This window comes from Panulirus ornatus, chromosome 10 (genome assembly GCF_036320965.1).
Source record: "Panulirus ornatus isolate Po-2019 chromosome 10, ASM3632096v1, whole genome shotgun sequence".
Lineage (NCBI taxonomy): Eukaryota > Metazoa > Arthropoda > Malacostraca > Decapoda > Palinuridae > Panulirus > Panulirus ornatus.
The window spans coordinates 64,281,245-64,305,624 of record NC_092233.1 but is presented as its reverse complement, the minus strand read 5'-3'; the positions used below and the strand labels follow the sequence as shown (position 1 = coordinate 64,305,624).

Sequence of the window (24,380 nt, the reverse complement as noted above, 5' to 3'; positions counted from 1 at the left end):
GACGATGTTTGCAGGGAAATAATGCAAATGAGTGGGAGATGTATAAAAGAAAGAGGCAGGAGGTCAAGAGAAAGATGCAAGAGGTGAAAAAGAGATCAAATGAGGTTTGGGGCGAGAGTATCATTAAATTTTAGAGAGAATAAAAAGATGTTTTGGAAAGAGGTAAATAAAGTGTCTAAGACTAGGGAACAAATGGGAACTTCAGTGAAGGGGGCTAATGGGGAGGTGATAACAAGTAGTGGTGATGTGAGAAGGAGATGGAGTGAGTATTTTGAAGGTTTGTTGAATGTGTTTGACAATAGAGTGGCAGATATGGGGTGTTTTGGTCGAGATGGTGTGCAAAGTGAGAGGGTTAGGGAAAATGATTTGGTAAACAGAGAAGAGGTAGTAAAAGCTCTGCAGAAGATGAAAGCCAGCAAGGCAGTGGGTTTGGATGGTACTGCAGTGGAATTTATTAAAAAAGGGGGTGACTGCATTGTTGACTGGTTGGTAAGATTATCTAATGTATGTATGACTCATGGTGAGGTGCCTGAGGATTGGCGGAATGCTTGCATAGTGTCATTGTACATAGGCAAAGGGGATAAAAATGAGTGCTCAAATTACAGAGGTATAAGTTTGTTGAGTATTCCTGGTAAATTATATGGGAGGGTATTGATTGAGAGGGTGAAGGCATGTACAGAGCATCAGATTGGGGAAGAGCAGTGTGGTTTCAGAAGTGGTAGAGGATGTGTGGATCAGGTGTTTGCTTTGAAGAATGTATGTGATAAATACTTAGAAAAGCAAAAGGATTTGCATGTAGCATTTATGGACCTGGAGAAGGCATATGATAGAGTCGATAGAGATGCTCTGTGGAAGGTATTAAGAATATATGGTGCGGGAGGCAAGTTGTTAGAAGCAGTGAAAAGTTTTTATCGAGGATGTAAGGCATGTGTATGTGTAGGAAGAAAGGAAAGTGATTGGTTCTCAGTGAATGTAGGTTTGCGGCAGGGGGGGGGTGATGTCTCCATGGTTGTTTAATTTGATTATTGATGGGGTTGTTCGGGAGGTGAATGAAAGAGTTTTCGAAGTTTTCGAAAGAGGGACAAGTATGCAGTTCGTTGTGCATGAGAGAGCTTGGGAAGTGAGTCGTTGTTGTTCGCTGATGATACAGCGCTGGTGGCTGATTCATGTGAGAAACTGCAGAAGCTGGTGACTGAGTTTGGTAAAGTGTGTAAAGAAGAAAGTTAAGAGTAAATGTGAATAAGAGCAAGGTTATTAGGTACAGTAGGGTTGAGGGTCAGGTCAATTAGGAGATATGTTTGAATGGAGATAAACTGGAGGAAGAAAAGTGTTTTGGATGTGTGGGAGTGGATCTGGCAGCGGATGAAACTATGGAAGCGGAAGTGAATCATAGGGTGGGGGAGGGGGCGAAAATCCTGGGAGCATTGAAGAATGTGTGGAAGTCGAGAACATTATCTCGGAAAGCAAAAATGGGTATGTTTGAAGGAATAGTAGTTCCGACAATGTTGTATGGTTGCGAGGCGTGGGCTATTAACAGAGTTGTGCGCAGGAGGGTGGATGTGCTGGAAATGAGATGTTTGAGGACAATGTGTGGTGTGAGGTGGTTTGATCAAGTAAGTAATGTAAGGGTAAGAGAGATGTGTGGAAATAAAAAGAGCGTGGTTGAGAGAGCAGAAGAGGGTGTTTTGAAATGGTTTGGGCACATGGAGAGAATGAGTGAGGAAAGATTGACCAAGAGGATATATGTGTCAGAGGTGGAGGGAACGAGGAGAAGTGGGAGACCAAATTGGAGGTGGAAAGATGGAGTGAAAAAGATTTTGTGTGATCGGGGCCTGAACATGCAGGAGGGTGAAAGGAGGGCAAGGAATAGAGTGAACTGGATCGATGTGGTATACCGGGGTTGACATGCTGTCAGTGGATTGAATCAGGGCATGTGAAGCGTCTGGGGTAAACCATGGAAAGTTGTGTGAGGCCTGGATGTGGAAAGGGAGCTGTGGTTTCGGGCATTATTGTATGACAGCTAGAGACTGAGTGTGAACGAATGGGGCTTTTGTTGTCTTTTCCTAGTGCTACCTCGCACACATGAGGGGGGAGGGGGATGGTATTCCATGTGTGGCGAGGTGGCGATGGGAATGAATAAAGGCAGACAGTGTGAATTGTGTGCATGGGTATATATGTATGTTTCTGTGTGTATATATATGTGTACATTGAGATGTATAGGTATGTATATTTGCGTGTGTGGACGTGTATGTATATACATTGTGTACAGGGGTGGGTTGGGCCATTTCTTTCGTCTGTTTCCTTGCGCTACCTCGCAAACGCGGGAGACAGCGACAAAGCAAAATAAAATAAATATATATACATTTGATTTGATATGGTGTTTTTGATAAAAAAAAAGTCTACTTTAGCTCACCAACCAAAACAGTCTTACAAATGGGCATGGTATGTGGAAAAAAAAATTCAGCCTTACTGACGTATCTCCAATCCTTGACACGAATGTGATCAAAGACACTTCAACCCAAAATCGTCTAATCATAAAACCTGGTTCTCAAAAACAAATAAACTAAAGCTTAAGATTATTATGTTTGAGTATAAACATAAATGGCAAACACATACTTCTTCTGAAGTGGTAGATTCCTCCTCATTGTCGAGTATTTCTCCAACTTCAAGTGCCTGCAATTCATCCTTCAATGCCTGGGCTCTTATTAAGTCCAAGCTCCGCACACACTCCTCTACCTCCTCACGTAACTGATTAATCTTCACTCTAATACGAGCTGCCTGGTGTAAGTATATCAGGAATTAGAGAAAAGAGCAGAATTTGAAGAAGGATGTTATTCACATTCTTTGACCAAGTAGGGTTAAAATTGTGACTTCAAAATTTCCTTTCCACTGCATTTCCACTTATATTATTAAAATGGTCTTAAATATAACCTGTTTTCACATCACACAACTTGCTAACCATTTCTTATTGTTTCGATATAATACTAATAACATAACATAAAGAGATTTTCAGAAAAGAAGAGAGAATGTTGGGGTGAAAAGAGTGGTGAGAGTAAGTCAGCTTGGGAAGGAGACTTGTGTGAGGAAGTACCAGGAGAGACTGAGTACAGAATGGAAAAAGGTAAGAACAAAGGACGTAAGGGGAGTGGGGGAGGAATGGGATGAATTTAGGGAAGCAGTGATGGCTTGCGCAAAAGATGCTTGTGGCATGAGAAGCGTGGGAGATGGGCAGATTAGAAAGGGTAGTGAGTGGTGGGATGAAGAAGTAAGATTATTAGTGAAAGAGAAGAGAGAGGCATTTGGACGATGTTTGCAGGGAAATAATGCAAATGAGTGGGAGATGTATAAAAGAAAGAGGCAGGAGGTCAAGAGAAAGATGCAAGAGGTGAAAAAGAGATCAAATGAGGTTGGGGCGAGAGTATCATTAAATTTTAGAGAGAATAAAAAGATGTTTTGGAAAGAGGTAAATAAAGTGTCTAAGACTAGGGAACAAATGGGAACTTCAGTGAAGGGGGCTAATGGGGAGGTGATAACAAGTAGTGGTGATGTGAGAAGGAGATGGAGTGAGTATTTTGAAGGTTTGTTGAATGTGTTTGACAATAGAGTGGCAGATATGGGGTGTTTTGGTCGAGATGGTGTGCAAAGTGAGAGGGTTAGGGAAAATGATTTGGTAAACAGAGAAGAGGTAGTAAAAGCTCTGCAGAAGATGAAAGCCAGCAAGGCAGTGGGTTTGGATGGTACTGCAGTGGAATTTATTAAAAAAGGGGGTGACTGCATTGTTGACTGGTTGGTAAGATTATCTAATGTATGTATGACTCATGGTGAGGTGCCTGAGGATTGGCGGAATGCTTGCATAGTGTCATTGTACATAGGCAAAGGGGATAAAAATGAGTGCTCAAATTACAGAGGTATAAGTTTGTTGAGTATTCCTGGTAAATTATATGGGAGGGTATTGATTGAGAGGGTGAAGGCATGTACAGAGCATCAGATTGGGGAAGAGCAGTGTGGTTTCAGAAGTGGTAGAGGATGTGTGGATCAGGTGTTTGCTTTGAAGAATGTATGTGATAAATACTTAGAAAAGCAAAAGGATTTGCATGTAGCATTTATGGACCTGGAGAAGGCATATGATAGAGTCGATAGAGATGCTCTGTGGAAGGTATTAAGAATATATGGTGCGGGAGGCAAGTTGTTAGAAGCAGTGAAAAGTTTTTATCGAGGATGTAAGGCATGTGTATGTGTAGGAAGAAAGGAAAGTGATTGGTTCTCAGTGAATGTAGGTTTGCGGCAGGGGGGGGGTGATGTCTCCATGGTTGTTTAATTTGTTTATGGATGGGGTTGTTAGGGAGGTGAATGAAAGAGTTTTGGAAAGAGGGGCAAGTATGCAGTTTGTTGTGGATGAGAGAGCTTGGGAAGTGAGTCAGTTGTTGTTCGCTGATGATACAGCGCTGGTGGCTGATTCATGTGAGAAACTGCAGAAGCTGGTGACTGAGTTTGGTAAAGTGTGTAAAAGAAGAAAGCTGAGAGTAAATGTGAATAAGAGCAAGGCTATTAGGTACAGTAGGGTTGAGGGACAAGTCAATTGGGAGGTTAGTTTGAAAGGAGAAAAACTGGAGGAAGTGAAGTGTTTTAGATGTCTAGGAGTGGATTTGGCAGCGGATGGAACCATGGAAGCGGAAGTGAATCATAGGGTGGGGGAGGGAGCGAAAGTTCTGGGAGTGTTGAAGAATGTGTGGAAGTCGAGAACATTATTGTGGAAAGCAAAATTGGGTATGTTTGAAGGAATAGTGGTTCCAACAATGTTATATGGTTGTGAGGTGTGGGCTATGGTAGAGTTGTGTGGAGGAGGGTGGATGTGCTGGAAATGAGATTTTTGAGGACAATATGTGGTGTGAGGTGGTTTGATCGAGTAAGTAATGTAAGGGTAAGAGAGATGTGTGGAAATATAAAGACTGTGGTTGAGAGAGCAGAAGAGGGTGTTTTGAAATGGTTTTGTCATATGGAGAGAATAAGTGAGGAAAGATTGACCAAGAGGATATATGTGTCAGAGGTGGAGGGAACGAGGAGAAGTGGGAGACCAAATTGGAGGTGGAAAGATGGAGTGAAAAAGATTTTGAGTGATCAGGGCCTGAACATGCAGGAGGGTGAAAGGCGTGCAAGGAATAGAGTGAATTGGAACGATGTGGTATACCGGGGTTGACATGCTGTCAATGGATTGAACCAGGGCATGTGAAGCGTCTGGGGTAAATCAAGGAAAGTTCTGTGGGGCCTGTATGTGGAAAGGGAGCTGTGGTTTCGGTGCATTATTACATGACAGCTAGAGACTGAGTGTGAACGAATGGGGCCTTTGTTGTCTTTTCCTAGCGCTACCTCGCACACATGAGGGGGGAGAGGGTTGTTATTCCATGTGGGGCGAGGTGGTGATAGGAATAAATAAAGGCAGACAGTATGAATTATGTACATGTGTATATATGTATATGTCTGTGTGTGTATATATATGTGTACACTGAGATGTATAGGTGTGTATATTTGCGTGTGTGGACGCATATGTATATACATGTGTATGTGGGTGGGCTGGGCCATTCTTTCGTCTATTTCCTTGCGCTACCTCGCTAACGTGGGAGACAGCGACAAAGCAAAAAATAAATAAATACATTGAGATGTATAGGTATGTATATGTGCATGTGTGGACGTGTATGTATATACATGTGTATGTGGGTGGGTTGGGCCATTCTTTCATCTGTTTCCTTGCGCTACATCGCTAACGCAGGAGACAGCGACAAAGTATAATAAATGAAATAAATAATCAACTACTCAACTCCTTTAGACAGATAATAACACAAGTTGAGCAACTTCTCTAGATGTGAATCTATAGATCAAATTTCCTTCCTTCATTTCAAGGATGCCTGTCTGGCAAGGGTGGCTGGCAAGCTGGCAGTGATTATCCCTCCCCACTGTCAGTTCCTCCAGCCATGCAAATGACAATAGATTCTCACAAGCTTTTTAAGAAAGAAATTGAGTGGCTGTCTATCTTTATCTATGAAGCCCGTTCCATCCTGGAACTCCCTGAAGGGGGTGGCCATTGCAACAGAGCCACAATAACTTATGAACTCCTGTGCCACTTCTTAGCCTTCAGTGCTTAACCCTCAAGAGGTCACTTGCAGAGAGCAACTCTAGCACAGTGTTTGCAGAGGCTCCTACTTATGCTCCAACTAACTACTACTACCTAATGTGTCTACCTACTACTTCTACCTAATGCTGTTGAACTACATTATGTGCTGCAGTTTAACCCAGATTGAGAGAAGATAAGATATCATGTGAATGTTTACAGTAGACTTTATGGCATACATTCATATCCATCAAGATATGTGAGATATGCAAAAACAAAGGCTTTAAAAAGGGTAAATGGGCAATATACACATGCAGGTGAAGTAAAAAGAAAAATAGCTGCCTGGATCACGAGAATGTACCTTGACAACCACTGAAGTGCTGGCTCACTATGCAGCCATCACTAATCCTCCCAATACCCAGATGGGCAGTACTGGTAAAATACTTCCCTATCAACTACTACTACTACCTACTTGATCTACTCCATGTAAATGGCATCACAGTCAAATGATAAAGAGATAAACAATTGAATCTGCATAAATAAAGGAAACTTCTGATTAAACATTTCAACCGTCAACAAGTACCCTTCTGGTTACCAGATGTGAGGCAGAATCCATCTGCATCTCCATATACTCTAAACTAGTAATCCAATAATTCATATTTCCTACATTCACAATGCTGCAAAAACATTAACTCAAAAATTCTTAGATATAAGCATACTAAACATCCTGAATAAATATCAGTAAAGTCATGTGTAACTCTAAAACACTTCCAACTTAAATTACCTATGACAAAAGCTGTTTTTATACCCAGTGAAATGCATATCAAGCCATGTTAGCCATGCCACATACTTATACAGCTATTTTCAAACAACAGCCAAAGAAGTGTTAATTGTATATAAGACATGCACTGCTAAGAATATAAAACTGTATATTCCCACTAGACCCCAAGGCCTTAGTAATATTATCTGCATGATATTAATAATATAAATGCCAACTTCTTTGCATAATGAAGAACAACTAATCAACCCTACCTGCAACTTCCTTTTCCGCTTCTCCTCATCAGTCAGTGGCCGCTCAACTGTTTTGCATACAGGATCTCGCACTTCAGAAATAATTTCAGCTAGCTGGTTAACTCGTGTGACAGGTGAATGAAGCTTTGCAAATACTTCCACAAGACCCTTTACCAAGGACTCTCCCACCTTGTCTGACACCAAAAGAGTTCTCACCAGCTGGTCCAAAGAACGACGCCCAACCTTATAGCATTAAAATGATAAATACAAGAGCTGTATTACTCTGACAATATTCTAAACAAAATCAAACTGGATATCTGAAGAATTTAGTACTAATTCATCACTGATGCCATGAAAGAAAAGGTACTCTATATTCCCTAATATTACCTCATCAGCAAGATCATAGAGCATTGTCATGGAAACAAGCTGATTGGTGACGAACTCTCGCTCCATACAACGAACAGCTACCTCTTGTTCATCTCCAGTGTCCATCAGTTCCATCATTACATATTTATGTACATATGAGCAGAAGTGTGTCAATTCAGGAAGTATAATTTCCAGAGCATCCTCTGCTCCCTCATTCCTAAAAAATGAAATTATCATACAACTGTGTTGATTTCCTTTTCAAAATCAATGCATTTCATTACATGAATGAATAATGCATATGTTTCACACAAATAAAGATATCATCTGGTAGATTTTCATTACTGACCAATGGGTTAATGATGAGAACCAGTAGATTTACAATATAAGAGTGAAAGTACAAATCATTGATTATCTTACTGCAGGTGTTCAGCAAGACAACGCCAATAGAGTGCAGATTCCGGTTGAAGTTCATCTAGGTTTACAACACGTTCCTCCTTGACAATTCCAAAGTTATCAATGAGATCAGAATATGGTACATCACGAAAAATGGTCTTTAAAGCCAGTTCTGCCTCAGTAACTGAGGCCTCAACATCAAGACATGTAAGCAGATCCAGCACGCTACCATTTACCATACGCAACCATGATTGTATCAGAGTTTTTTCCACACACCTTCGCACCATGTCACTACGATCCTTAAGTCCTTCTGAGATAAGCCGTACCCTCTGAGCAATTGTTAAAGATTTTACGTGCACCTTCTGGGAGATTACATGATATGCCTGAAAATATCATAATCAATTTAGTATGCAGCAATAAATGTAATCAATTATCATGACTATTTCAAAATCATCACTTGATGACAATGAGTCATTACTTGTTATCTCAGAAAATATTCTTGCCAAAAAAATCATATTAAACACATACTTTCTCAGTACATCTATAATCTGTCATTATTGTGCACCTCCCTTTTCCTGTTCATATACAGTGAAAACACAAGTACGGTATGTGCAACTCTCAATCCAAAATAAATGCAATCAGCTCTAAAGGGCTTCTGTTCTAACTATCCATCTATCTATATCTCTGATGCCTGTTCCAACTGGAACTCCCTCAAGAGGGTGGCTGTGGCAATAGAGTCTCCATAACTAGTGAACTCCAGAGCCATTCTCTGCCTTTAGTGCCTCAGTGCCTCACCCACAACAGGCCACAGGGAAAGGGCAACTCTAGCGCAGTGTTTGCGGAGGCTCCTAACTTTTGCTCCTAATGACTACTTCTATCTAATGTCTCTACCTAAAGCTCCTGCCTAAATGTTCACTACCTACTACTTCTAGCTACTGCTCCTACCATTTTGCCAAAAGGCAGGGAAGGCAAGGCTAACAAAAATGAGGTGTGAATTACATTTTGTCAAGTGTTACATATGACAAGGAGACATTGTATGTTTGTAAACAGAATGCTAGTAGTCCATATGCAAGTGAGGCAGAAAGAAAAGACAGCTACCTAGGCCAGAGGGGTGTAACTTGACAACCAGTGAAATGCTGACTCACTAGGCAGCTGTCACTAACCCTCTTGATATCCCGCAGGTAGTACTAGTAATATCCCCCCCCCCCCAGTCATTGGCTGCCTCCCAACGACTACCTATAGGGCTTCTGTTCATACCTCAACAATACTTACCTGACGCCGAACAAGATCACGAACATCACGAGTACGCTCCAAAATGTCTGGCAGAGTTTGGAATGTGATTGCTGTGTTTGTTAGCACTGCACGACGAACATCAGGATTGGGATCCATAGCCAGATGGTAGCGATAAGCTACAAGATATAAAAAAAAAAAAGGAATAGACAAATACATTCAAGCAATTGGAGTAAAAAACAAAAACTAAAAGGGTGCTCCAAAGAACATTTGCGTTGCCTGCAATGCAGCACAATACTGGAAGTGAAACAAGAGGTGGAAATGTTGACTGTAAAATAACAAAAATATCTCTTAAAAAGTTCCACAAAGGGAAAATTTTCTAAAAAATCTGAGTCAGGTAAACCTTTACAGTCCTAACTCCGCACGGCATATCTGTATGGTCTGAATGTTTCCCTCAGCATCTGAAGAAATGGTTCAACCTGCTGCCATATCCACACCCAACTAATTCAACCCTACCCATTTTAGTCATAACCCTATATGTATATGATTACCTTTTATTACAGGACATTCCTTATTGCGTGGATCCTGTAGTCGTGCCAGAGCTAAAACAGCCTGGACTCTGACTATAGGTACTTTGTCCTGTAGCCGGTGTAACATGGTGTCATAGATATTGTTGTACAAATCATCATCAATGACAGCTTCTTCACCCATGTGGTTAAGGATTTTGTTAATCAGCTGACAAACGCGGAAACGGACAGCCCGATTACATGCTTCATGATTCTGTAAAATAAAAAGTCTCACATAATCAATCATATATCTCAAGACTAAAGCCTTTTATGGGGCTCAAGCTGTTTGGAGGCAGCTCAAGTAAACTAAAAACATGTGTAAATGTTTCAAGCATGTTACTCTAAAACTGGCATAAATCAAACATGTAAATCAAGGGTTCCCTAAACTATGGCCCACAGGCCAGATCTGGCCTGCCAAATGTTTCAAGCAGCTCACAGATGTGGCAAAGTAAAATGGTGAAACCACACTGCTTACTGTTGAAATAAGTAAACTACCTATTTTATCATAAAAGAATTCATGCATCAGAATAAAAAGATTAAAACAATCATCCTGATATCAGCTCTCTAAGACATTCCTATTTCCCAGCCAAGGAGGTAAATGTACCTGAAGCTGCATACTCATGTAAGCTCAAACATCTTTACTTAACTCTTCCCTGCACTTCTCCGATAAAAGATGATTTTAAAACATGGTTCAACAGTCAAAAATACACTGCATATAAAAATTATACATTTTTTAAATGAGTACAAAATATACCAATGGATGGATAATTTTGGCATTCTTTAATGTTGAAGGCTCCAATCATGGACAAAAGTCCACATCAACTGAAATATATTTATGGACTTGGAGAGGGCTTACAACTGGATTGATAGAGATGACTTGTGGAAGGTATGAAGAATATATGGTGGGGGAGGTAAGCTTCTAGAAGCAGAGTTTTCATCAAGGGTGTAAGGCATAAGTGCGTATAGGAAGACAGGAAAAAGAATGGCTTCCAGTAAAGGTCGGTCTATGGCAAGAGTGTGTGATGTCACTATGGTTGCTTAATTTGTTTATGGATGGACAGGTGAGGGAGGTAAATTCAAGTCTTGGAGATAGGGCCTGGGAAGTGAGTCAGTTGTTTACCAATGATACAGCACTGGGTGGCTGATTAGAGTGAGAAACTGCAGAAGCTGAAGACTGAGTTTGGAAGAGTGTGTGAAAGGAGAAAGTTGAGAGTGAATGTCAATAAAAGCAAGGTTATTAGGTTCAGCAAGGTTGAGATAGTTGGTAAATGGGGAGTGCCTGGAGTAAATGAGAATGGAAGCTATCTTGTGGATATTTGTGCTGAGAGGGGTTTATTCCTTGCAAACCCCTTTTTTCAGCACAAGATGATCCACAGATATATCTGGATGAGGAATGATGGAAGAGAAGAGCAAAAGACTTTGAATGACTATGTGGCAGTGGATGAAAGGCTGAGAGAGGCTATGCTAGATGCTAGTTGTGAGAGGATTCTATGGAGACTCTGACCATTGTGCAGTTCTTGTGGGGATGAGGATCAGGGAGAAGTGGAGCTATGATGTAAGGAAGAATGGAGAGGTATGACTGTTGGCAAGCAAGAAGACGAATCAGAAAAAATGCAAGGAGTATGATAGGAAGGTAACTGAAAGCTTAGATAGAAGTGCAGTGAATGTAGGGATGCAGTCATGTGTGAATGAGGTGTTTAAAATGTTTAGAGAAATACTTTTAAAGGTTGTATAATTAGTAGTTAGATACAAGGTCATGAGACATAAGGGTAAAAGAGAGCAATGCATGATGGCATGATGATGACGGCAGAGATTAGAAATGCTGCTGACAGGAAGAAAAAGGCATATGGTAGATTACTCAATAAGAATGTACCAGTAGAAGTTCAGCAAGGAGGAGGGAAAAATACAAAATATGTAAGCAACATGTCAAGAAGCTGACAGAGGAGTGCAAAGAAAGATAGGTGAAGATTTTGGAAGAAAGTTAAGAGAAAAGTTTCAGGATAATAAGAAACTATACTGGAAGGCGAAAAAGGATAGAGGTGGATGTAAGAGTAGAAATGTTGATGTGCAAAGTAAGGAAGGGGAGTTGCTGAATCAAAAGGAGAAAGTGAAAGGAAGATGGAAAGAGTATTCTGAAGAACCAATGAACGTGGGAGGAGATGCAGTAGATGCTACATGCATGGGTATGGAGGGTGGAAGGAAGAGGATACAAGTGCAAGGGCTGATAGCAAAAAGAGATAAGAATGGCAATAATGAGGTTGAAGGTAGGAAAGGCACCAGGAGTGGATGGAATTACAGCTGAAATGCTGAAGTATGGAGGAGAAAGTGTGATAAGAGTGAATGCATCTGATATGCAATTTAGCATAGAAACAAAATACTGTGAATGAGGATTTGGTGAAAGCTTTATTATTCCAATATTTAAAAGAAAAGGGGCTAAGGATCTATGCAGCAATTACAGGAAAAAGTCTATTATGTAAACTAGGAAAAAAGCATGCAAAGGCGTCGACAGATGGAGTTCTGGAAGCGACTGATTGCAGAACAAGTGAAGAGCAATGGGGTTTTAGGGAAAGATAGCATATGTGTGGATCAGATTTTTGAGGTAAAGATGACCACAGAAATGCATCTAGCAAAAAGTAAGAAGTTCTATGCGGCTTTTATGGATCTGAGAAGAAAATGGATGTGTATGAGTGGAAGGAGAGTTAAGCAAAAGTTTTGTTACACATGTAAGTGTGAGGCAGGGATGTGTGATGTCACCATGGCTTTTAATACATACATACATACATACATACATACATACATATATATCTATTTATTGTATTTATTTTGCTTTGCTGCTGTCTCCCGCATTAGCGAGGTAGCGCAAGGAAACAGACGAAAGAATGGCCCAACCCACCCACATACACATGTATATACATACACGTCCACACCCGCAAATATACATACCCATACATCTCAATGTACACATATATATACACACACAGACATATACATATATACACATGTACATAATTCATACTTTCTGCCTTTATTTATTCCCATCACCACCCCGCCACACATGGAATAACAGCCCCCTCCCCCCTCATGTGTGCGAGGTAGCGCTAGGAAAAGACAACAAAGGCCATATTCGTTCACACTCAGTCTCTAGCTGTCTTGTAATAATGCACAGAAACCACAGCTCCCTTTCCACATCCAGGCCCCACAGAACTTTCCATGGCTTACCTCAGACGCTTCACATGCCCTGGTTCAATCCATTGACATCACGTCGACCCCAGTATACCACATCCTTCCAATTCACTCTATTCCTTGCACGCCTTTCACCCTCCTGCATGTTCAAGCCCCAATCACTCAAAATCTTTTTCACTCCATCTTTCCACCTCCAGTTTGGTCTCCCACTTCTCGTTCCCTCCACCTCTGACACATATATCCTCTTGGTCAATCTTTCCTAACTCATTCTCTCCACGTGCCCAAACCATTTCAAAACACCCTCTTCTGCTCTCTCAACCACGCTCTTTTTATTTCCACACATCTCTCTTACCCTTACGTTACTTACTCGATCAAACCACCTCACACCACATATTGTCCTCAAACATCTCATTTCCAGCACATCCACCCTCCTGCGCACAACTCTATCCATAGCCCATGCCTCGCAGCCATACAACATTGTTGGAACCACTATTCCTTCAAACATACCCATTTATGCTTTACGAGATAATGTTCTCGACTTCCACACATTCTTCAACGCTCCCAGGATTTTCGCCCCCTCCCCCACCCTATGATTCACTTCTGCTTCCATGGCTCCATCCGCTGCCAGATCCACTCCCAGACATCTAAAACACTTCACTTCCTCCAGTTTTTCTCCATTCAAACTTACCTCCAAACTGACTTGTCCCTCAACCCTACTGTACCTAATAACCTTGCTCTTATTCACATTTACTCTCAACTTTCTTCTTTCACACACTTTACCAAACTCAGTCACCAGCTTCTGCAGTTTCTCACACAAATCAGCCACCAGCGCTGTATCATCAGCGAACAACAACTAACTCACTTCCCAAGCTCTCTCATCCACAACAGACTGCATACTTGCCCCTCTTTCCAAAACTCTTGCATTCACCTCCCTAACAACCCCATCCATAAACATATTAAACAACCATGGAGACATCACACACCCCTGCCACAAACCTACATTCACTGAGAACCAGTCACTTTCCTCTCTTCCTACATGTACACATGCCTTAAATCCTCGATAAATACTTTTCACTGCTTCTAACAACTTGCCTCCCACACCATATATTATTAACACCTTCCACAGAGCATCTCTATCAACTCTATCATGACTTCTCCAGATCCATAAATGCAACATACAAATCCATTTGCTTTTCTAAGTATTTCTCACATACATTCTTCAAAGCAAACACCTGATCCACACGTCCTCTACCACTTCTGAAACCACACTGCTCTTCCCCAATCTGATGCTCTGTATATGCCTTCACCCTCTCAATCAATACCCTCCCATATAATATCCAAGGAATACTCAACTTATACCTCTGTAATCTGAGCACTCACTTTTATCCCCTTTGCCTTTGTAAAATGGCACTATGCAAGCATTCCGCCAATCCTAGGGCACCTTACCATGAGTCATACATACATTAAATAACCTTACCAACCAGTCAACAATACAGTCATACCGTTTTTAAATAAATTCCACTGCAATACCATCCAAACCCGCTGCCTTGCTGACTTTCATCTTCCGCAAAGCTTTTACTACCTCTTCTCTGTTTACCAAATCATTTTCCCTAACCCTCTCACTTTGCACACTGCCTCGACCAAAACACCCTATATCTGCCACTCTATCATCAAACACATTCAACCTTCAAAATACTCACTCCACCTCCCTCTCACATCACCACTACTTGTCATCACCTCCCCATTAGCCCCCTTCAATGAAGTTCCCATTTGTTCCCTTGTCTTACACAATATCTACCTCCTTCCAAATCATCTTTTTATTCTCCCTAAAATTTAATGGTACTCTCTCACCCAAGCTCTCATCTGCCCTCTTTTACACATCTTGACCTCCTGCCTCTTTCTTTTATACATCTTCCACTCATGTGCATTATTTCCCTGCAAACATCGTCCAAATGCCTCTCTCTTCTCTTTCACTAATAATCTGACTTCTTCATCCCACCACTCACTACCCTTTCTAATCAACCCACCTCCCACGCTTCTCATGCCACAAGCATCTTTTGCGCAAGCCATCACTGCTTCCCTAAATACATCCCATTCCTCCCCCTCTCCTCTTACATCCTTTGTTCTCACCTTTTTCCATTCTGTACTCAGTCTCTCCTGGTACTTCCTCACACAAGCCTCCTTCCCAAGCTCACTTACTCTCACCACTCTTTTCACCCCAACATTCTCTCTTCTTTTCTGAAGTTCTCTACAAATCTTCACTTTCGCCTCCACAAGATAATGATCAGACATCCCTCCAGTTGCACCTCTCAGTACATTAACATCCAAAAGTCTCTCTTTCCCGCGCCTATCAATTAACACGTAATCCAATAACGCTCTCTGGCCATCTCTCCTACTTACATACGTATACTTATGTATGTCTCTCTTTTTAAACCAGGTATTCCCAATCAGCAGTCCTTTTTCAGCACATAAATCTCCCCTATCCCTAGGGATAGGGGAGAAAGAATACTTCCCACATATTCCCTGCGTGTCATAGAAGGTGACTAAAAGGGGAGGGAGCGGGGGGCTGAAAATCCTCCCCTCTCGCTTTTTTTTAATTTTCCAAAAGAAGGAACAGAGAAGGGGGCCAGGTAAGGATATACCCTTAAAGGCCCAGTCCTCTGTTCTTAACGCTACCTCGCTAATGCGGGAAATGGCGAATAATATGAATGAAAAAGAAAAAGATATATATTATTTATTCATTTTACTTTGTCGCTGTCTCCCACGTTAGCGGGGTAGCGCAAGAAAACAGACGAAAGAACGGCCCACCCCACCCACATACACATGTATATACATACACGTCCACACACACAAATATACATACCTATACATCTCAATGTATACACACAAACATATACTTTTATACACATGTACATAATTCATACTGTCTGCCTTTATTCATTTCCATCGCCACCCCGCCACACATGAAATAACAGCCCCCTCCCCCCGCATGTGCACGAGGTAGCCCTAGGAAAAGACAACAAAGGCCATAATCGTTCACACTCAGTCTCTAGCTGTCATGCAATAATGCACCGAAACCACAGCTCCTTTTCCAGGCCCCACAGAACTTTCCATGGTTTTCCCTAGACGCTTCACATGCCCTGGTTCAATCCATTGACAGCACGTCAACCCCAGTATACCATGTTGTTCCAATTCACTCTATTCCTTGCATGCCTCTCATCCTCCTGCATGTTCAGGAAATTTTTGTGGGGCCTGGATGTGGAAAGGGAGCTGTGGTTTCAGTGCCTTATACATGACAGCTAGAGACTGAGTGTGAACGAATGTGACCTGTGTTGTCTTATCCTAGCACTACCTCGTGCGCATGCGGGGGAGGGAGTTGTCATTTCATATGTGGCGGGGTGGCGACGGGAATGAATAAAGGCAGCAAGTATAAATTATGTACATGTGTATATATGTATATGTCTGTGTATGTATGTATAAGTTGAAAAGTATAGGTATGTATATATGTGGGAGACAGAAACAGAGAAGGGGGCCAAGTGAGGATATTCCCGCAAAGGCTCAGTCCTCTGTTCTTAACGCTACCTTGCTAATGTGGGAAATGGCGAATAGTATGAAAAAAAATCTATTATTATACTTAATCGCTGTCTCCCGCGTCAGCGAGGTGGCGCAAGGAAACAGTCGAGGAATGGCCCAACCCATCCACATACACATGTATATACACAAACACTCATACATACATATATACATACATATACATTCCACTATATACATACATATACATTTCAATGCATAAATACATATACATACACAGAGATACACATATATACACATGTACATATTCACACGTGCTGCCTTCATCCACTCCTGTCGCCACCCCGCCACACTTGCAACAGCATCCTCCCCCCTTCAGCGAGGAAGCGCCAGGAAAAGACAAAAAAGGCCACATTCGTTCACACTCAGTCTCTAGCTGTCATATGCAATGCATTAGAAACCACAGCTCCCTTGCCACATCCAGGCCCCACAGACCTTTCCATGGTTTACCCCAGACACTTCAAATGCCCTGGTTCAATCCACTGACAGCACATTGACCCCGGTATACTACACCATTCCAATTCCCTGTATTCCTTGCATGCCTTTTACCCTCCTGTATGCTCAACCCCTGATCGCTCAAAATCTTTTAGATGTGTGGCTGGGTGGCGACAGGAATGGATGAAGGCAGCAAATATGAATATGTACATGTGTATATTCTGTTTCCCCTTTTAGAAAGTTAAAATACAAGGAGGGGAGGGTTTCTAGTCCCCCCGCTCCCGTCCCCTTTAGTCGCCTTCTACGACACGTGAGGAATGCGTGGGAAGTATTCTTTCTCCCCATCCCCAGGGAGACAGCGACAAAGCAAAATAAATAAGTGAATAAATAAATAACATGTGTATATATATATATATATATATATGTCGGTGAATGTATATGTATGTATACGTTGAAATGTATAGGTATGTATATGTGCATGTGTAAGTGTTTATGTATGTATATACATATGTATGTGGGTGGGTTGGGCCATTCTTTTCATCTGTTTCCTTGCACTTCCTCGCTAATGCGGGAGATGGCGATTAAGTATAATAAATCAATAAATATATACAGATAGATAGATATATGTATGTGAGTGGATATCTTTCTTCACCTGTTTCCTGGCACTACCTTGTTAACACAGAAATGGTGGTCAAGTATGAAGAAAAATTAGTTTCTTATTCAGAAGTACAGAGAAAGCCATACAAAGCTAGTTTTATTAAGATTACTGTTCTGATAAGATGGACAGTGGACATGTTGAAGATGAAAAGTTTGAGAATATGGGGTGTGACATGGTTTGATGCAACAAGTAATAAAAGGGTAAGAGAGAAGTAAGGTAATAAGAAGAGAGTGGTCAGGAGATGAAGGGGGTCTAATGAAATGATTTACACATTTGAAGAGAATGAAAGACGATATATTTGCCCAAGGTGGAGGGGAAAAGGGGAAAGAGGAGACCAAATTGGAAATGAAAGGATGGACTGAAAAATATTTTGAGTAGTCAGGGTCTGAACACATGGGAGGGTGAAAGGACAGCATGGGATACATTGAATAAGAATGATTGGAGCATTCAAGGCCACTTCGGGTGCTTTTATTCTACTTTTATTCTATTTGTCCAAAATGATCAAGGAACCACTCAAATCATGCCCATGGGCTTCCTTGCATTAAGTATATCTATGACTGAAAAGACAAAAGATAAGGAAACAGGATGAATATAATAAATTCCTTACATTCAAAAGAAACTGAATAAGGTTTACAAGAAAAGGATCTGCTTCTTCCTCTTCTTCCTCTTCCCTTCCTTCTAGCTCATCTTTTTGTTCATGTTCACCCTTTTTTGTTGTGGCGAATTTTGCAACAAAGTTTAAAGTTCTCTCAACTGCAGGTTGCTTGTCCCCATGAATAAGAGATTTTCTCAACAATCTTGTGAATTCTTCCACAAATGAATCAAAATCACCCTGAAAAGATAGAAATACCACCTATCAGACTTTAAAATAAATGCATTCTTCCAACATCAAAAATTCATATATAAGCAGTGCTCATTAAAAATTCATTAAATAGGTGACAGTCTCAGATAACCAGTCTACCATGAAGTGATGAAGTGTCAATTAATTAACATCAGTCCTTGCAAAATATTAAGAATTCTACATAATTGTTGGTTATCAGTACATGAAACAAATATGTATTTGCAAAACCTTCACTTCACCATGAAGAGCTATATGCACAATTACCACCAGAAAGAGAAAATAAGAAATGATGAGTACTTTCATTTATCATATCCTCAGACGGAGTGAGTGAGATGTAAATGTGGAAGTATTAAAAAACACAGAGGTAGCAGTGAGGAGGGCTTCATTAATACCCTTATCGAGCAGGTGGGCACTAATGATGTTACTTGATGTCTGAACTTTCTCTCCTTCCATGGTGTGTGGACAGGGTTAATCTGGTGGATACTTCTTCATAATTATTTCAGTTAACAGTTTATCAAATTCAAAATGATCAAATTACATATTTACATTATGATCAAATGTGCCAGAGATCAAACATGATTCAATTACATTTCTTTCACTGAAACAATTTGATTTAGCTATGGTCTTAGCTCCTTCCCTGTTGATATGGTGATCAAAAGCAGCTTTATGTTGAAATAAGCCATTGCTCTGTTGGGCTATCCTAACACTATACTCATGTTCTGTGATCCTAGTCTCCAAATCTTTCCCCAACTGTCCAAAATAAAAATAACTACAGTCTTTACACAGAACTTTATAAACACCTGTATTATTTGATTGGCTATTTTTGATGAGGGCTTTCTTGATGGTGTTGTCATATTTGAATACTAATTGTACATTAAGTTTTTTAAGAATGTGAACACACTGACCCCGAGACAGATGGCCTACGCAACAGCGCCACTTCCTTTTACCACCACCTACTCTCCTCACATTTGAACCATTATCATAATCACCATTACTGATCACAATATCATGCTGCTCTTCCTCCTACCTTCATTCTTCCACATTCTTGTGATAACTATGACCACTTCATCCACTATCATTCACCTCTGAACTGTCCAAGTCAAGCGTACCTATTAAGTCGACGTAATAATTTGGGTTTTCTTGTATGATTGGCACAAGGCAAAACTGTTATATTGCACACCTCCATATTGTGATGATTATGGCTACTAAAGTGGGGAAAAAGTAAGAACTAATACATGGAAATACCCTCTAAGATGCCAGTAAGTGAACTCTGATTAATTAACACCCCAAGTGCAGTCAACTGGAGGCAGAGCATCCGATATTAGGGATTTCATCAGTCAGCAGGTTAAAATCTAAGCTAGGAATCAACAAATGGAAAGTACAACCTGTGCCTGGGATCAAAGATGTCATCATACCAAATCTGATCAAAACAAGACATTTCACAAAACCATTTAATGTTGCCCACAGCAACTTCAGTTAATAAGGAAAGTATGGTTCCACTTTTGAACACGGGTTGAGCATTAACAAAGAGTGATCTTGCAAAATGTAATAAAATTCAGACATACTTAACCAAAGCATTAAAAATATGGTGTAATCACATTCAGTATTCATAATATATTACCAACTATCTCTAGTCAAGCACCAAGAAATGGAGTTACACTGTTAGATTCAACCAAAATCACACAGAAGTTATTTCTCAGGTGCTTGTGACAAACAAATAGTGATGATACTGCTTGGGATAGGAAAGTTTATATGATTATCCTATTATCAATATGGAATTCAAATAAGGAGTCACAAACCCATGAATTCCTAAGTTATGTCCAGAGGTATATCTACTGATGAGATCATGGCCATTGCCTATAATTCCCATAGACAAAAAGAAAATCAAAATCCTAAAATCAAGAGGAACAAAAAATACAAAACATACCTTTAAGTATATCTTCAACATCTTTTTCACCAATATGGGATGAGATACCACCGTCCGCTGAGAGTCTGAGAAAATTTGCTTCAGTGGAGTCATCTTTGATATCTGAAGCAAAGGGTGTTTTAACATTACTTACTGATTACCTTTAAATCCATCCCCATTTACATGGGGGCAAATGCAGAGCAAACAGTCTCTAACATTCATTCACACATCCTTAAGTCATGCAGCATGTAAAAATGAACAATAACTTTCACACCAGTAACAACACTTTTCCCACTTCATTCATTAAATAAGACTAATGTCTCCAATTTCCTTCCGTAGTTTACACTTATCATTTAAGTTTCTTCCTCCAAGAGCCAGTTGCTTGTAGCCCACACCATCATCTAGACCACATAAAACTTTGCAAGCCACTGTACCATAACTACTGTGTGGCAGCAAACAATTCAAGAGTAAGACACTGTTATGTGTTTCTTTCCCTACACTACTAAGCTTTGAAACTCTACCTTCATATATTTTTCCTAGGAGGTATGACCTTTCTAGAAAGGCAGGCTCAGCACGTTCTCCTTATTACCTACAACCTTCAAAGATAGAACCACACAACTACAACCTACCATGCTAAGTCACCTTGGTGTGGGGATCTGTGAAGAAAAACATTCTTCAAGATGTTTTAGCAATAAACTTACATGAGATGAGCTAGTGCAATAAAAGTGCATCAACTGCAAGGAGAAAGAAGTCAGGGAATAAAAAGTAAACTACCCCACTCTGCCTACTTTCCAAAAAACCGAGCTGGCTGCCACAGCAGAAACCCAATCCAGAGGCTGGGCTGCCACCCTCCTCCAGCAGCCACGTATGCTAAGACTAACTTTTACCAAATTAAATAATCCCTTGGAGGACAAGGAGCAGGGTAGTCTCCCCAAAGAAAGATGAGCCATTTCTCATATTAAGGGGAAAAGTTATGAACAGTACTGACCTAAATAAAATGAGGTATTCACTGAAATTCAAAGAAATCCAAAAGCAAAATGGAAAGTTATGCAAAACTATTGTTCTTTGAGAAAATGTAGGTGCTATGCAAGAAAGTTGCCAAGTACCAATCGATAACAGGCACTTCTACACAAAAATGCTGAGAAGATAGCATGACAAACTTGTACAAACACACAAATCAGCACTGTGAAAATAAGTAAGTGTTAAGTATAAAAGCTGATCAGAAGCAAAAGCATATGATATTCCAACACAATGAAAAGATAAATGAAATGCATTACAATTAGAAAATACAACAGTACTTCTACACTTATGAGGTACAATGATAATGGGGAGAAAAATGAAAGAGAAGTTGAAAATCTGTTAAGGCAAAACAATTCAAGACTTTTCTATGGGTCCTGCATATGTATAGTGCTAATCACCACTTTTAAGAATAAAATGGCAAGTGAGGCAACATCAACACGAACTGCACATTTTCCTCCCCACTGTATGTGCACAGTAACTGGGAGCACTTATCTAGTGGAAGCATTCATCATCCATATGCACTCACCTCCCTAACCTAATCCAGAACATATCCTTGAAATTATGACAAGGATCTTCAATGTGAAGATTTTCATCTGTGGATGTTGATTACATGGTAATGATCTTCATCTGCAGATGATGACCACACAGCAAAGATCTTTGTTGATGAATGTAAGATACTTAATTCACATGCTACTGGGGATTGCTTGCTGTTTCCAGACATTCAACAGCATCCGAGTGATTTTCAATCAAAGGTATGACTGGTATGTATCAATTGAATATTGAATATTAAGGTAAGTCTCAATTGCTAAGGGGAATTTCGTGAGATTTTCAGGGGTTCTATTGATTTCTTACAAGTGTTTTACCTCTACATAAAAAAAATTCTTTCCTAATACAGATTCGTTACACAACTCTCACTTATTTCTAAAACATTCAATACAACATAATGTTCAAATTCATTCTCCACAGCTGTTAGTGTATCCTCTAACACTACATAAGTAATGCAGAACAAAATCACCCAATATCCAAAGGTATGAAAAATGCAGATATAAGCTGGGCATTTACTTTCCATGAGATTCTTCCATGCAAATAGCTGGCTATTGAGTTGTATAATACTATTCTAGTGTTTATAAAATAAAAAAGCTGTTACATGATTTGAAATATTAAATGTTAGCAAATGATTCTAAATATGGTGACGGTCGTAAGGTTTATGCATATAAGGGGTAAATGTGGTATTATTCTACAAACAGAAAACTTTCAGCGAATCTATGAATACTTCAACCAGCGGACAGTATACAGAATTAGCATTACATTCCTCTGCTTCTGAGGATGCCAAAGCCGCTTGGTCTGTATTCTGCCGACATCTGACGGAATTATCCTGCTCAGCAATGGACATGACGTTATTTCAGCAAATAATGAGATAAATATTGCTTACCGCGGATGCTAAATCGTCTCTTAAGAGATACTGATACTGTCACACTACATAACTACATTTTCCTGATAAACATAACACTCTACATATTTCAATAGTTTGATGAAATATTAATGTTCCACAATTACATTCACAAAACATTCCACCAACACTGAAAAACAGTCATTTAATATCAACATTGAGAACCGCATTAAAAGCGAGTACTTGAATATACTTTGTGATATTCCCGGGGGGAACTTTATTGCCAAATTCACTCTCACAAAATTAATTACGATGAGATAAACTGGATCTTTTAACCTAGAAAATGACACCACTGTTTTTATACAGAAATTTCTGTCTTACCTAATTTCACTAATACAATATAATACAAGTCAATTTTCTAGTTTTTCATTCATGTAGCTGACAAGAAACAAGACTCCCGCCAATACATCTGTTTATATTTCACTCGTCGCTGCCTTTCAAAACTCTCAGATGGTGATGGTTCTTCTTCATATATGTTTAACTCATTCCAAAACTCGGGTTATCATGGAAATAATTATCGTTTTGTTTTTAGAGATCTAAAACTATATATTCTACAAGAAATGTCAATTATGATATTTACTAAAACCTACATATACATAGGAACAATGTAGGACATTCCATCTGCGGTCCTTGTCCCCAATGGCGAGACACGGCAGACAACCAATATAAATAAATATGTATATTTATTTCTTTTTTTAATTTTGCTTTGTTACTGTCTCCCCCGTTAGCAAGGTAGCGCAAGGACACAGACGAAAGAATGGCCTAACCCGCCCACATACACATGTATATACATACATGTCCACACAAGCAAATATACATACCTATACATCTCAACGTATACATATATATACACACACAGACATATACATATATACACATGTACATAATTCATACTGTCTGCCTTTATTCATTACCATCGCCACCCCGCCTCACATGAAATAACAACCCTCTCCCCCCTCATGAGCGCGAGGTAGCGCTAGGAAAAGACAACAAAGGCCACAGTCGTTCACACTCAGTCTCTAGCTGTCATGTAATAATGCACCGAAACCACAGCTCCCTTTCCACATCCAGGCCCCACAGAACATTCCATGGTTAGGTTAGGTTAGGTTAGGCTTCACTTACCCTGGTTCAATCCTTTGACAGCACGTCGACCCCAGTATACCACATCGTTCCAATTCACTCCATTCCTTGCACGCCTTTCACCCTCCTGCATGTTCAGGCCCAGATCACTCAAAATCTTTTTCACTCCATCTTTCCACCTCCAATTTGGTCTCCCACTTCTCGTTCCCTCCACCTCTGACACATATATCCTCTTGGTCAATCTTTCCTCAGACATTCTCTCCATGGGACCAAACCATTTCAAAGCACCCTCTTCTGCTCTCTCAACCACACTCTTTTCATTACCACACATCTCTCTTACCCTTTCATTACTTACTCGATCAAACCACCTCACACCACATATTGTCCTCGAACATCTCATTTTCAGCACATCCATCCTCCCTCGCACAACTCTATCTATAGCCCACGCCTTGCAACTATATAACATTGCTGGAATAAATATTCCTTCAAACATACCCATTTTTGCTTTCCAAAATAACGTTCTCGACTTCCACACATTTTTCAA

General features: G+C 40.3%; 1 protein-coding gene across 1 annotated transcript in view; it reads right to left on the bottom strand.

Moving 5' to 3' along the window:
- The window catches only part of Cap-G (Chromosome associated protein G), a 104,421-nt gene extending 81,235 nt beyond the window's left edge, over nucleotides 1-23,186 (bottom strand). Inside the window, exons 1-9 of the mRNA XM_071665321.1 lie at nucleotides 23,078-23,186; nucleotides 20,308-20,409; nucleotides 18,147-18,371; nucleotides 9,658-9,886; nucleotides 9,149-9,285; nucleotides 7,901-8,259; nucleotides 7,505-7,700; nucleotides 7,139-7,360; nucleotides 2,617-2,778 (exon numbers count right to left, since the gene is read on the bottom strand). Of these exons, the coding sequence (XP_071521422.1) occupies nucleotides 2,617-2,778; nucleotides 7,139-7,360; nucleotides 7,505-7,700; nucleotides 7,901-8,259; nucleotides 9,149-9,285; nucleotides 9,658-9,886; nucleotides 18,147-18,371; nucleotides 20,308-20,400 (1,623 nt within the window). The 5' untranslated portion in view covers nucleotides 20,401-20,409; nucleotides 23,078-23,186. The remainder of the gene's footprint in view (nucleotides 1-2,616; nucleotides 2,779-7,138; nucleotides 7,361-7,504; nucleotides 7,701-7,900; nucleotides 8,260-9,148; nucleotides 9,286-9,657; nucleotides 9,887-18,146; nucleotides 18,372-20,307; nucleotides 20,410-23,077) is intronic.
- Nucleotides 23,187-24,380: the final 1,194 nt, after the last annotated feature.